The 16006-nt window shown below is 39.3% G+C and overlaps 1 protein-coding gene across 2 annotated transcripts in view; it reads right to left on the reverse strand.

Moving 5' to 3' along the window:
• The window catches only part of PLEKHH2 (pleckstrin homology, MyTH4 and FERM domain containing H2), a 77333-nt gene that overhangs the window by 14209 nt on the left and 47118 nt on the right, over nucleotides 1–16006 (reverse strand). For both annotated transcript variants that reach the window (XM_072989509.2, XM_072989503.2), the window contains exons 13-19: nucleotides 14944–15054; nucleotides 13127–13213; nucleotides 11719–11877; nucleotides 7888–7968; nucleotides 6212–6391; nucleotides 4266–4374; nucleotides 1919–2031 (exon numbers count right to left, since the gene is read on the reverse strand). In XM_072989509.2, the coding sequence (XP_072845610.2) occupies nucleotides 1919–2031; nucleotides 4266–4374; nucleotides 6212–6391; nucleotides 7888–7968; nucleotides 11719–11877; nucleotides 13127–13213; nucleotides 14944–15054 (840 nt within the window). The remainder of the gene's footprint in view (nucleotides 1–1918; nucleotides 2032–4265; nucleotides 4375–6211; nucleotides 6392–7887; nucleotides 7969–11718; nucleotides 11878–13126; nucleotides 13214–14943; nucleotides 15055–16006) is intronic.

A 16006-nucleotide genomic window follows, 5' to 3' on the forward strand; every position in this document is an offset into this window, starting at 1 on the left:
CCAATTTGGCCGAATACTCACCGTTGTGCGATGTTCCGGTATAGCTGGCAGCCATTTTCGCGCCCTCCCCTCGCTGAACGAGGGCGCGAAAACGCTGCGATCAGCTGTCCGGCGGGTCCAAAATGGCCGCCGGAACAGCCGAAATGGCGGGGCGCAGCGTTTTCGCGCCCTTGGTAAGCAAGGGGAGCGCGCGAAAACGCTGCCGGAAGCCCCAAAATGGTTGCGCGCAGCCATTTCGGGGCTTCCGCAGCGTTTTCGCGCACTCCCCTTGCTTACCAAGGGCGCGAAAACGCTGCACCCCGGCCCCTTTCGGCTGTTCCGGCGGCCATTTTGAAGCCGCGGAACAGCTGATCGGCGGGTCGCAAAGCGAAGGTCGGTAAGCGAACCACTTACCGACCTTCGCTCTGTGAATTTTCCCCTATGTAGGTGCCGTTTTGCGATCGGATTTGTCGCTCTACGGAGCGACCGTTGTGCGAGGCACCACTGTATAGGCACCAACTAGTGTTGGCTCTGTAGGGACTGACAACATTAAAATCAACTCAAACTTGATAAATTTAACTGAAGATGTTATTTATTTATTTATTTATTTATTTATTTATTTATTTATTTATTTATTTAAATTTATACCCCGCCCATCTAGACCATGTCTACTTGGGGCGGCTTACAACATAAAATAAATCAATATAAAAATATATATAATCATAAAAATACAATTGCAATATTAATTAAGTCAATTAATGTAAGAAAGGATTACCAAGATGGGATAGAATAAGAAAAAAAGAGATAAAAAGACTTAGCTGACAGGAGGGAAGGCCTGCTTAAATAGCCAAGTTTTTAACTGGCTTTTAAAAACACCCAGCGAGGGTGCCAGCCGAATTTCTGTTGGAAGGGTGTTATGGTCTGAACTTGGGATTTCTTGCTCACAGAGTAGAGGCACCCCAATATCTGTTTCAGAAGATCCCTCTGGAGCAGCTTTTGGGGGTGCATGAGAGGCCCCATGAGAGGGGCCTGGATTAATGGAGCCTTCCAGTTGTGTCTGTTATGGCGACAGAGTTATATAACCCATTTTTAAGAATATAGTGTAGTGGTCAGAGCATCTGATGAGGACTCTGGGGATCAGGATCCAAATCCTTGCTCAGCCACGGGAACTCACAGGTGGGAGGTGGGGATAACACTGGCAATACCACCTCTTTAATTTCCCACATACCTTGGAAGTTCTTCTAGGGTTGTCATCAATCAAAATCAACTTGAAGGCATATCACACACACAGCTCCGCTCTCTGAGCTGGCTTTTAAAAATCAGACTTGAAATCCATTGTGCAGTTTTACACATATTTTGCAGGTAAAGACCCACAGAGTTCAGACACTAGGAGGCAGGTTCAGGATTGCTGCTTCAAGGAGATTCGTTTTATTAAGCTCTTAAAGTTTTGCCTTTTTATATTTCTCTTTATATTTCCTTTTTGACATGTTATTCTTTTATGATTTTAAAGTAAGTTAGGTTATATGATAAATGTAAATGATAACTCACTTGTCATTTTTATTCCTTAAGTAAAGAAAGTTTTCCTAGAGAAGGAAAAATGTTGAGGTGTAGGGTCTATGTTTTAATTACTTCAAAAAACTATCAAATTCACTAACTTTTAATTTCTCAAACTGCTGTTCCCTGCTAGTGAAGAAAAGAGTTGACCAGCAGATCTTGCTTTCTTGAGAACTAGTTTCACTGCTGAGATTTTTTTTTTTTTTTGTAATTAAGGTTCAACCTTTGTAACAATTTGAGAACGTTCCCAAATGAACATAAGGGGACTTTCTTTTTTAATTGCATTGTAATATGTGTAGCATATTATTTCAAACAAAACATATAAAAAAGGAAAACATTTCTGAAGTCATGTCCACTTGTAAAGACGAAATTACTATGTGTTTACTTTAAATAACTTTATAGCTTCAGTTTGCAGAGCCTCAGATGGGAGAGTTGTAAGAGGAGAAGTAATTCCATCTTTGCTGTGACAAAGAGTAGGATGCCTCCAGATCTGTGATGCTAGAAGGGGAAAAAAGACAGTCAAGTATATAAAGAAGCGATGGTATGATTTAATACTACTCTGGTACAGTTTATTAAGAGACCCATCCCACCTTAAAATACTAGATGATTAATGTTTAGCAATAGATTGCACGTTACATTTACCACACGGGATAACTCAGTAAGCCAGAGGCTGGGAGTTCAATTCCTCATTGTGCCTACCCCGCCCCCCCAAAAAAGTAGAGTCAGTCTGTGTAGCTTTGCACAAGCTACAGAGTCCCAAAGTGTACTCAGAAGAAGGAAATGGTAAAACACTGCTACTGTACTTTCTACTGAGAAAATCCTGGAACACAATTATTATCTTCACACATCCCAATTTATTGGGAGAGTTCTTTACCTATCAGTGCCACATGTTCTCCAGAAGACTTGCAGTGCTACAAGTTAAGAACCCATCAAAATACATTGTATGTTATTACAGTGATTAAACCTGTCTCACAGAGGAGTTCCTGCACAACAAATATTAATGAGAAAAGCTGAACCAGTATTCTGAGTCAAAGATGTTTTAATCTCTGTTTTCTGTCTCCTGTAGGAATGTTTACAATAGAACCTAACATCAAACACAGGCTATAAATTACTGCATGTGAGATGTAACCACACAACCTGGACTCTTAGGGACAATTAATATTTAGTATGCTTTACTTGTAAAATTTCATCCAGTATTTCATTTTTTCCCATGTGTCTGACGAAGTGGACTTGTTCATGAAATCTCATGTTAAAATATAACAGTCTTTAAGGTGCCACATGTTTCTGTCTTTTTTTTTCCCCTTTGGATTTTGCTATTAAGCAGAAGACTCTACAGATGTAGCTTTCACACGGGCAACACCATCCCAGTGAGAGAGGAGCTTCAGCCATTTCCTAACATGGGACATGGAGGAAATTGCTAGTAACTCACTAGTACTCTTCTGAAATCATTTCATCAGAAAGTAGGACACAGCTTTTAAGCCATTTTCATTGTTTTCATTTATAGAACATTCCATTTCAATGACACTGTGAGAACCATTCTCTTTCTCTCCAAAGCTCAGACACAGAATACACACACACACACACACACACACAGAGGAAATGAATTTTTTACAGATAGAAAGAGATGTATGTTACCTTTATAAACACAAATATTTGGATAGAATAAAACTTGAGTCAAATACTCAATTACTAAATCCATAATTTAGTATTCCCACTTTCCACCTTTTTCACTGCACGGTGTAAACAACTTAAAAAGCTCCAGGAAAGCAATAATAATGCATCCGAAAAATCATATATTATAAATAGGTAGACTGCCCAAACAATGTTCATGTTGATTACCCAGAATGTTAAGTAATAGGAAGGTTAATTGTGTGCCATTTCAAAGTTCCAGGAGCAGAGATACCACTGTCTCTCTCCTTGAGAGATATTAATATGCTCCTGCTGTATTCCCAGACAGTGTAAAGAGATTAAAGCTTTGATGACTTAATTGAGCCATGCCTTTTCTATTAATTTTAACTGTGACAGGTAAGTTGAAAGATATTTTAAAAGAAACACAAGTTGAAACATGTGAAGTCGCATGTACTTTTGTTTAGAAGGGCCGGTCAGTGCTCCTGATCTCATCATAAGCAAACAAGAGTTCCTCTGTATGTACTGAGGTCTGAATAATTCTGCAGATCTGTTTACTAAGATATGAACTTGTAAGTCTCAATTAAACATCTATTTTAGGTTTGTTAGTGTTAAGGTTAATAAACAGCAGCAGCTTATTTTAGAGAACTGAAAAATTAGGCCCATGTCCAATGTAGCACTGATGCTGCAGCACCAGAATGGCCGTTCCTCCCCTACCAACCCCTCTGCCCCCCCTCACGTATCCTTTAGCTCTGACAACAAAACTGTCTCTGCAGGTTTCTCAACTCCAGAGCAAGTCTGCGGGGGGGGGGGCATGAAAAGTTAGGAGAAATGCTGTCACAATCACAGCACCAGCTGTTTTACAGTAAGATTTCCTCTTGCACTAACGGAGGATCTTTCAGATTCTTCAGTACAGGAGAACTCATCCTTGGTGAACAGACCCTTTTGGAAAACTATAGTCCATGTTCACAATTATTTTGAAATATATGGTTAGAATAACAGCAAATGACATTGCTTGACTAGAGTTCAGAATGTGGTAAGTTCAGGGCAACCCTAGATTTCAAAAGATATGAATTCAACGTTTGCAATAAAAGGTATTAACTTACTGGGGTCCCCTTCAATATTTAACAATTTGCAGACAAGCTGTTCGAACTCGGTCCCAACACTTATATTTGTGCTTCCAGCAGCAACTGTCAAATGGTAAAGCCATGTGTCCTGAGAAATAAAGCACAGTTCAAATTTGTTTTAACTTAGATAAAAGAACATAGATCTGAACGACATTAGAAAGCTTCAGAAAGTGGAAACAAAAAATCTCCCACTAAAGACAGAGATTACTCATGGTTGAGTAATCAACACCATTTTCTAAATGCCCATTACACATACCCATAAAGACCTTTTGTCACCCTGTTGCTCCAGAACATAAACAAGTCAGGCAAATTCTTTTTTAAAAAGCCCTTTAAATTCATTTGAAGATAACTTTGAAGAAGATATTTGAATGTAACTTTAAATTGTGGTGATAATGTTTGCATAACTTGCCGCTGGTACTGTGTTTTCCCCAAAATAAGGCAGGGTCTTATATTAATTGTTTCTCTAAAAAACACATTGGGGTTTATTTTCAGGGGATGTTTTATTGTTTTCCTGTACAACAATCTACATTTATTCAAATACAGTTATCTCATCTTCTGGTTGCTGCACAATGGTGGAGGGCGGGGTTTCACTTAACTGGGGCTTATTTTGGGGGTAGGGCTTATATTACGAGCATCCTGAAAAATCACACTAGGGTTTATTTTCAGGTTAGGAATTTTCGGGGAAACAGGGTAATTGCAGCTAACTGAAAAGGTGCTAGGGTGTGCCTTATTATATGCCTGGTTATGCACCTCACTGCACAGCTGAAACACACCTCAGTACCTTAGGAGTTAGCTGCAATTAGCAGCAACAAGTTACACAAACCTTATGTGAACACCAAGATGAGTCTAAGTCTTCTCCTGGCCTCAAATGTTCCCCTCCTTCTCCTAAAGAAGAGCTATGAGGAGATCAGAGACTTCTACTTGCTTTTTAAAAATTTATTTATCTGTTATATTTATATTATGCGTTTCCTTTAATGAACTCAGCATGGTATAAAGATTCTTCTCCTTCCAACTTCACAAACCTATGAATTAGGTCAGGTTGGGAGAGTATGATTCACTCAAGATCACCCAGTGAGTTTCCTGACAATTGAAGTTTTGCACTCAGTTCTCCTAAATCCAAGTCTGACACGCTAATCAAAAGAGTGCACTGGCCATTTTACATTAATTGTAGTTTAACTCAACATCTAAACCCTATATTGTAGTTAATGTCAATGGTGGTTATGGTTGTTGTGGTTTTTTCGGGCTCTTTGCCCATGTTCTGAAGGTTGTTCTTCCTAACGTTTTGCCAGTCTCTGTGGCCGGCATCTTCAGAGGACTGGAGTAAGAACACTGTTCATGCTCTGTTGCTGTTTGTTGGATAGTTAAGTATTTATAGCTGTGGGAACAGCTTTTGTTCTTTTCAGGAGATAGGGTGATCAGCGTGTTTTTGTGCTGATACTACTCCAGCCATCTGAAGATGCCGGCCACAGAGACTGGCGAAAGGTCAGGAAGAACAACCTTCAGAACACGGCCAAAGAGCCCGAAAAACCCATCAGAACCCGGCCGTGAAAGCCTTCGAGAATACATTCAGTGTTGGTTAGTTAAAACAAGCCATCTTATTGTATGAACTTGGTTTGTGTTAACTGTTGTTAAGACTAAACACAGTTTGCTTAGGTTCAAGCAACACATTAATGTGAAGCTCATCTAGAATGGAAATGCAATTTTCTAAACTCCTCCATGTAACAATACAAAACAAAGAGGAAGGAAGCACATGAAACTAAGGCTCCCCGTAGCTCATTCTCTTAATGCAAATTATTGTGCAGCGTTATGCTTAAATCAGTCCAATCCCACTTATTTTAAAATTAACCCAACATTTTTCTTAGTTTTTTTCAAATTAATGTGCAAATAGACAATGCAACTTGATACAAAAATGCAGGATGTGGTACCTTCTCATGCTTAGATCCTATAAGAAGATAGGTAGGGCCTTGTTCTTTAGGATGGATGACAATTGTATAATGTGTTGATAGTAAACTGCGGCCACTGGCCTCATAATCTTCATCAGAATCACAAGATCGGTCAACTTCTTCAACTTTAGCTTCCCAAAGCTTTATCTGGCCCAAAGGAAACTAGAAGTAAAGACATTAGCTAAGACTAAAGTGGAAACATGTATATTGCTGAACACCAAGAAAAAACAACAAATATAAATTTTCCTTAAGTACGGTTTAAATTTTTAGGGAGCAAACTAAAACTTAGTAAAAGCTAGTAAGTTCTCGATTCATCACTGGAACAAACTTGCAAGTAACTGTGATTAGGATCTGTTGATTCTAAATTGACCTGGGTCAAATATGGTTGATCTCCTTTTTAGAAGCTGTTCCAAAAATTGGCACCAATCAACAATCTGGTTGCAACAGTTCTAAACCAGCCCATGTTTCTGAATGATCTTTAAAGGCAGCCCTAATACAAAGGCATTACAGTAATTCAACAACATATGTCACCATAGCCAAATCAACATGTCCAGGAATAGGCACAGCTGACACATCAGCTTTAACTCTGTAAACACACAACTGGTGACAATACCTGTGTGTCCAGGTTCAGAGAATGAGTCCACAAGTACACCTGAACTGTAAGCCTAAATTGTTGGGGGAGTATCACCTCATCCACCACAAATCAAATCCTTTTCAAGGAGCCTATATATGGATTAGATTTCATTCCTTTATTTTGTCAGTGAAGCTGTATTCCCTTTTTTTGCCATTTCAATTTCGAGTTCAGCATGTTTAATATAATATAATAATATACTACAATGGTTTGGTGAACACCGCCAAAATGGGCTTCTTCTCCTGACAGAGATTTAAGAAATGCAAAATTTACTGTCTACTAATTGTATAGTCTTCATTCCTTAATGGTCATCTTCATCTCCCCCCCCCCTTTTATTTTTTTAAATGCAGTATCCATCAACTTTTTAAAAGCGCAGGGATGGGTAATGCACACATACAGCTTTATGGTATGCCTGAGTCTTGGAGAATGGTTTCATATACAGTGGTGCCTCGCTTAGCGATCGCTCCGTTAAGCGATGAAATCACTTTGCAGTGGACTTTTGGGCATCGCTGGAGCAATTGCTTAGCGATGTCCCCTATGGCTAAAATTCGCTTTGCGATGATCGCGGGGAAGCGATCATGGCAAAGCGAACTTTTTTAAACAGCTGATCGGCGGTTCCAAAATGGCCACCGCAAAAACAAAATGGCTGCCGCTGTTTTGCCTCGCTTTAGAGGCACCTAAAATGGTCGCCACTATGGAGGAATTTCGCTTTAAGGTAAGTTTTTAGCCCATAGGAACGTATTAAACACGTTTTAATATGTTCCTATGGGCTTTTTAATATCGCTTAGCGATTAAATCACTTAGCGATGTTTTTTCCGGAACGGATGAACTTCGCTAAGTGAGGCACCATTGTACTTCTCCAAACATACCCCCTCAGACTGCCATTTTTGTGTTCTTAGACTAGTTCAACAGAACAGAAGACTACAGTGTTCTTGACCCAGAAAAAAACCACACTGAGAAATGAATTTTCAAACACTTAAGTGATTAGAAATAAATTGTAATTTCTCATTAGGTTTAAAAGACAAACCTTATCTTCTTGGCTGCGGAAATAGTATAATGTTTTTCTGACCAGCATACACCATACTCTTTTGGAATAGCCATGCTTTACCTGCAAGGAGAGAAATTAAAGGATGCCTGTTTTGTAGGGGCTATAAAATGTTGTTGCTATAATGTTGGATTGCACAGTTATATAAGGACTATTGTGCAGATGGGGCGAATTATTTTCCAGTTTCTTGTTGTTTGCCTGGTTGTCCCAATGCTGCAACTGGTTATGCAATGGCTAGCCAGAGAAATTGAGAGAACCACCTAGGCAACTTTCAGTACCATTCATGGTGAACTGAACAGGATACCGGCCAAAATATTTTATAACACTAGGAATCATTTTTAGAAATAGACTTGTAAGAAGAAACTGAAGTTGGGATTCAAATTAATACTTTGTTCCATATTATTATCTTCAATATCAATAAGCTATAACCTTCCAGCCATGTATGTTAAATCTCTCTCAGTACAACAGATATCAGTGAGAACAAATGCACAAAAATGTATTTTGACATAATGCTAGAACAAGGCTAACTCTGCTTAGGTTGACATGTTCTCTCCTGCCCTACAAGGCCACAAGCAGATCAGAAGCATTCAGTACCATTGTAGACTAAATTATTTACAAATGGTTAGGATTTCTTCAAACACATCTGCTTCATAAACTATGGCTTGTTGGCTTTTTTTTCAACACACCATAGATTAAATCAATGTATGGATGTGTCAAGCAGGACATGACAAGCTGCCATTAATCCAAAATAGAAGCAAAAGGTTTCACATGCACTGAATGACAAGCTGCCATTAATCCAAAATAGAAGCAAAAGGTTCCAAATGCACTGAAACTACATTAGAAGCAGAGGGAGGAGCACATGAGCTGAAGGGAGGATTTACTAGAGCTATATGTCAAGTTATAGAATGACATAACTGTGCACTGAGAACAGCTTTACATTGTGAACTAGGTGGAAATTAAACATGCCAAGTTTAATTAATTACCACTAATCATATTAATTCAGTTACTTTTATTTATAGAACAAGAGGCAGCCCTCTTTAGAATATTTAATTGACAGAAAAGATCATAAGGAGATATACAGTAGTTTTATACAACTGAATACTTTTTGAGAAAGTGTAATGTATTTCAGCCACTACAAAGCGAAAGGACCACAGCACAACGAGAGAAACAGGAGGCGTGGAAATAGAGAAAGCATCCTTTTTCTGTCTGTTCCTTCCTAAAATTTCCTCCCAACACCTCCATCTGCAAAACAAGCTGCTCAAAGCTACTCTCCTACTTATTAGAATCTTTAAGAAAAGCACACGCTTAAGCCAAAGATAATTTGCTGCCATTTATGTACTTGAACGCCATAATTCCTGACTGCTGAGGCTGATACAAGGTGATGTTTATGAATGAATGAATGAATGAATGAATGAATGAATGAATGAATGAATGAATGAATGAATGAATGTTCAACTGGATCAGGCAAACTGCAGGTTCACAACTCCTTTCCTAGTGTTTGGGGTATGCTGCAAAATTTTCTTACAGGTCTCCATTTACAGCTTCAGAATTTGGAAGTTCTGCCAACAAGTATCATTAACATTAGTTATAGCCCTGTGTAGAGTATGTTTGTTGATTATCGCTTTTAAATCTCCTTAGCTAGCTGCCATTTTTACACCTTGCACCAACAATGAACTCTATAAGGCAATTATTCTTCATAATTGAAAAAGGCCTTTTTTTTCACCGAACTTACTGCCATCAATTTCACTACTCCATCTGAACTTCTAATATGTTTATAACTCCTCAGTGATTTGTACCATGACTGTACCTAGTTCCAAGTTCTTCAGACTGTTTTTACAGGGAAAGTAATCCAATCCTTAATCATTTAATTGCCATTTTCTACATACTGTCCTAATGTAGGATGTATTTTTCAAAATGGACAAAGGACTGCCTCGCCTAATGATCTTAACCTTCTCGGCAGGGAAACATGGTCTTGAGAATGTGTGTATGTACACATAAAGATACACTTCGGTGTTATTTTCTACCATTTCTTAATAATTAACCATTCTCCATAAAGAAAACTAAATGTCACTTCCTGTGCTTCTTCTCTTTAATCATTTACTATTCCATATAAAAGGTATTTAAAACAAAGTTTCCCCTTGAAGAACAATGCAGATTCTTTACAAGACTTTTTATTATGCACATCTACAAATTTAGCCTTCCATTATGCTTTTAAATGTAAATGTTTTACTTTAAATACCACAAAGAGATTTTTAAAACACCAGGTCACTGAGATCTTTTCCACACATGAATACAACACTTGCCTCTCTCACAATCTTTGTGGAACAGAACAGCGTTTACGATAAAGCCAGATATTAGTTCAAACAAAGACCTCCTCCCAAAGGAAACTCCAGCTCCGGAGGAGGAATTTTCCTCGGGACTGTAGTAGGAAAAAGAATTAAATTCTCCTTCCGTTAAGTGCTGAGACCTGGATATTTATCAGTCTTCCCACCCAGCACCTGATATGCTTTGAATTATTTTTTTAATATACAAGCTAAGTGCAAAGATGTCTGAAACGCTTCTTCAAGTCTGACCCAAATAATTCTTTAGAAAGGGTGGGTAGTCCAAATTTTACTACAAAATAAGGGAGGGGGGAATCTAGCCTTGGGAACATGTCTCTAGCCCTCTGTAGCAGTTATAACCCCATTTTAAACAGGCTTACCCTTGCTAACATTTTGTGCACGAACCAGTACAGTATGTCTTCTTATGCAAAGCATTGGGTCAGGATTGGAGGTACAGGAAACTACAAATCTCATGCACTGTGGCAGCTTCCAAGCATACCACAGTTCAACACTAGTGAGCCTTTGCTGTCCCTGACAAGCCCTACCACTAATGCGCAGCAATTTATTTAATTTATTTATTAGCTGCATTTATACCACACATTTCCTCCAGTGGGCTCAAGACAGCATACATGCCAAATCTTCCCCTTGCTTTTACCTTCACAGCAACCCTGTGAGGTTGGTTAGGCTGCAAGACTGAAAGCCCAAAGTCATCAAGTGAGTTTTGTGGCAGAGTGAAGTTTAAACCCAGGCTTCCTCCTGAGCCATCCTCTAACCCTCTAACCACTACACTGCACTAACCTAAGAGGAAAGAAGAATATTGCAAAAACAGAACACTGGCATTGAACAGGAATGGGGACTTGAGCTGTGGGACTTGCTGTCAAGTTGGACTTAAGTCACACTGGTACAGTGGTACCTCAACTTAGGAACTTAATCCGTATTGGAACGGCGTTCGTATGTCAAAATATTCGTAAGTTGAGGCAAATTTTCCCATAGGAATGCATTGAAAACCATTTAATCCATTGCGGCTGTTTTTTGTTCTTGTCGAGGCAGTGTTCGCAAGTAGAGGCATTAGTTCCCATAGGAACTAATACAAATCCGGTTAATCCATACTCTACCACTAGGGGGAGAGTTTTTAAATTTTCTTCTTCTTTTGACCTAAGATGAACTTAAGTCAAAAAAAGGGCAGGAAAGTTGTTTTTTTTCATTCATAAGACGAAGCTCTGTTCGCAACTCGAAGTAAAATTTTGCGAACGGAGCCATTTGTAACTCAAAATGTTCGTAGGTAGGGATGTTCGTAAGTCAAGGTACCACTGTAATTCGACTCAGACTTGAGGCCTTTTTTTTTCAGTGACCGAGACTCAACTCATGACTCAGAACGTGAATGGGGGGGGGAGAGCTTCTTTTAAAAAGGACTTGGAGCTTGGGACTTGGGTACCAAAGACTCAAACTTGTGACTTGGTACCAAAGACTTGCCAACTTCCCTGGTATTTACCTTAGTGAGCAAGCCTTTCATGGCTGGTTTGACATCAGGATGAATGAAAAGGGAACTTGCAGCCTGTACTTTAAGAACATTCTGCAGTACTTTGATCCATTCTTCCAAGATGTTTGGGGAATCTGCAGTCAAGTAATAGGTTCGCTTTTCAGTAGTCAGCTGAAAAAGTAATAGAAGAAATAATAATATACTAAACACACACTGTTCACAAAAATCATGCAAATAAAAGCAGGTGACAAATGCATCCTGAAATTAAGCTTACTTCAGTCTGAGTGAATGAGAAGACTATTAGGTATTTCAACTGACCAATATTCATTTACAATTTTTTTAAAAAATTAGTAGTTATTTAAAATTCTCTAGTTAAATTCTTTAAAAACTATTGCAAATTGTTAAAGGTTTCTGAAAATCATTGTGAACCAATGTATCTGTGGGGGATCAGTTCCAAGTCCCCCAACGGATGCTGAAATACACGGAACGTTATTTTAATAGTGAATGCTCTACATAGCATGTTCTCTGTCTCAATCTAGTGGCCAATTCTGGTAAATTCTTTGTTAAAAATACATATTTTGAGGATTTTTCTTTTAATATTTTTAATATTTACAGACTCTAGCTAAGTGAATCAGCAGTTACTGATATCACAGATAAGGGGGTCCCTCCTGTAATTTTAATGTAACAAACTGGATCTGCCAATTCATCTTTGGAAATATTTGAAACAATATTCATGAGACACCTCTGCACTGCCTTCTCTCCTCTCCAATCAGAGGTATTAAGAGTGAACAATATGCTGAGTATGAAGACCAATACTAGATCTGTCCTCTGTTATGCTATAGACAGTAGTCTCATAGATGGCCTTACAGAAGAATTTGAAAGATAGTTGGAAAAACAGTTGTGTTCCACCACAGAACTGTCCTAGTTTTACAGACGGTGATACAGCAAGATGAAACAAGAGCAAATAAGGTCAAAATATCCCAGATGTTATATATAGTAGTCTCCTCCAACATGGCAATCTCTAGATGCCTTGCTTACAATTCTTACCAATGTTGATCACCGGCCATGTTGGCTGGGGCTGCTAGGAGTTATAGCTCAAAACAGCCGGAGGCTTCCATATTTGTAGAAAGCTGTTTCATAGGATGTTGGTGAGTGGCTTGGGAAAGAGACTAGAATCCTGCTTCCCTCCCATTCCACCACCACCGAATTTCACAGGTCTTAATAATGTAAAGAGTCAGCAGGTATCAACATTAACCATTACAAATCAGCACAGAAATAAAATGAGTTCCATGGAAATGGCACTAAGTAAGACTAATGAAAGAGACAAAGGTTGCTTTCAAAATGAAAAGGTGTCCTCCCCTCTACCCCTTCACAAAAAGAAAGGCCACCTTCAGTCAAATACAGTAAGCTGAGAAAGCACCTGAACTGTTTGTTTTCCATCACCTCTCACAATGCGGCTGGAAGCACTCAATTCAATTTGACCTTGGGGTTTTCGTATAACATCACTCTGTAGAGGAAAGAGTCAAACACAGTAGCATAGCAGTAAACCTTATTATAACTTTTATACATAAAGGATCTGAGTGTTCATGGTTTAACAACCTATTTTCTTATCACCCCATAGATCAAACTTTTCAGAAGCAAGAGGCCCGGTAAAACATTTATAGACAATGTTAAGTCTTATTTGGTTATATACATTAGTCTACTGTCTACAGCTTTCATTTATTGATTGATTACATTTAATTCCTCCATGGAACTCACAATGGCATGCATAGTTCTTGTCTCCCTGATACCCGTTTTACACTTGTAAAAGCTCTCTGGTATGGTTTTCATTCTGGTAGCTGTGTTAGATTGGCACATCAAAAGGTCTTGTGATATTTGGAAGATTTAAAAAATTGATTGGAGCATAACTTTTGGAGATACAGATACTCTTACTAAGAGACAGTGCCCGTCTTCTAACACTCGTATCTTGACTTCATTAAAATGGGATTACACGTGAGCCTTTTGCCCAAGCATGCTTCCCACTTTCTCCTCCATTTACATGGCACTGAAATGTAGACAACTCCAAATCACCAATCCAACCTCATTTGGAAACTATGGTTACCAGCTTCTACATAGTAAACAAATGTTGAACTATAGTTTTAGCTTCCAATTTGTTTCAAAGCTGGTAAAAAATGAAATTCTGGTCTAAGTTTTCTGGTTGAGATGAAATAGCACTTGGGGACTTTCTCATCTGACTGAAGAATGTCAAGAACGAGGGAGAAGCCCTGTGCATAAGGATTTGAAATGTGATTGTCCAAATGAAGCCGGTAACTCCATTCCAAGATCAGGAAGTGAGAGCTTCACGGCTGAGTAAGGATCTGAATCTAGTCTGGCATTCTAATCACTACATTCTTTTGGGGGATATGGGGAAAGACAAACATACAGGAAAAGGGAAAGCATTGTATTTGTGCTCAGCTTCTTCAAAAGGCAAGAAGTCTAAAAATATCTCTACAAGGACTATCTTCCTTTCAGTGAGAGAACAGTTAATATTAGTGTTGTAATCTCTCTTTTTTGTATGGAGAATTAGTGTAGGGAAATCGCCCCAGAGGGAGACCACAGCTGCGATACAAGGATATCTGCAAGCAGGATCAGAAGGCCTTAGGAATGGACCTCAACAGATGGGAAACCTTGACATCTGAGCGTTCAGCCTGGAGGCAGGTGGTGCATCACGGCCTCTCCCAATTTGAAGAGACCCTTGTCCAGCAGGCCGAGGCAAAGAGGCAGTCCCGAAAGCAGCCAAATCAGGGAGCTGGACAGGGGACAGATTGTATTTGTCTTCAGTGTGGAAGGGATTGTCACTCTTGAATTGGCCTTCTCAGCCTCACTAGATGCTGTTCCAAGACCTCCAATACAGAGCACGTTACCCTAGTCTCTCGAGACTGAAGGATGCCTACTACTACTAATCTTTTTTTTTTAATTTACAAACATACCAACAGAACTTGTTGGGCACAAACACTTCAAAAGAGGCAGAAAACTACTGATCCTGGACCAAAGTCCCTAAAACAAAGCAGTCAGGCCCATTACCAGGGTGCATTCAGTCCTGCTGGAAAGAGAAGATTTTCCAATAATCAAGGAATAATACTTTTTTTCACTACATAATCAACCGACCAACAGTAGCTCATGACAGGCCCATTCATCAGAGTCATGACAGCCATAGTGACAACCATGCCACATAGCGAACAGACTGCACTCACTTACCGGAGACTTGTAGTAAAGCAGTTCACCTCCTTTTAGTACAAACCACCGTCGTTTCCAAGTCTTTATTTTACCACCCATTTTTAACAAATATCCAGATTTTTCCAACGGTTCCTGCAGTGCAAAAGAGATTTTCGAAGTATAAAAATGTAAATGTGGCTTATTGTCTTCCCTTTCACTACAGACTATCACAGTATAGAGTTGATAACTAGGTTGATCAGCAAGCACTACTGATGCAATGGTGTCATGGAGCAAATAAGTCTATCAAAAAGTTCCACTTTCCTTTAAGGAAACGAGCCCTAACCACTCAGTCATACAGCCTGCTTCTTCTCTCGACAATTCTTCACTTCTTGTCTTCCTATATTCTTAAAATGTATGGTTTCTATAGGTAGTGGGGGGAAGAATTTGAATTAAACGTATGTAACCTTGACATACCTTCTTATTTCCACTGTATTATCAGAAGGTAAGAGGCAGACAAAGTCTATTTAGTCCAGCATCCTGTTTCCCACAGTGATATCTGCCTATAGGAAGCTGATGGATATGACATGGGGGCAATATTCCTGTCTTACTTATTCCTCAGTAAGAAATATTCAGAACCATGCTACCTCAGATGCTGAAAGTAATACAAAGGCATGGTAATCCTTGGTCTAGATGGGCGGGATAGATATCTAATAAATAAATAGAAAAATAGATAAATAAATAAATGAGTAACTAACTAACTAACTAAAACTTCAAAGTTTTAATGCTCACTTATAAGGCCCTAAACGGTTTGGGACCTCGATACTTGGTGGAACGCCTTCACCCACCAAGTTCTACCCGAACCACCCGTGCGAGCCAGGAGGTGAGGCTGAGGAGCCTGACGCCGAGGGAGGTCCGGAGGGACAAGACAAGAAACCGGGCCTTCTCGGCGGTGGCTCCTCGCCTTTGGAACAATCTCCCTCCTGAGATTCGCGCAGCCCCTTCGCTGGGTACATTCAAAACTCAATTAAAAACATGGCTTTATGTCAAGGCCTTCCCTCCTGCCAGCATCTAATCTAATTTAAATTATTTCTCTCTTCCTTTTCTA

The sequence above is a fragment of the Pogona vitticeps genome, chromosome 1, assembly GCF_051106095.1.
Source record: "Pogona vitticeps strain Pit_001003342236 chromosome 1, PviZW2.1, whole genome shotgun sequence".
Taxonomy (NCBI): Eukaryota; Metazoa; Chordata; class Lepidosauria; order Squamata; family Agamidae; genus Pogona; species Pogona vitticeps.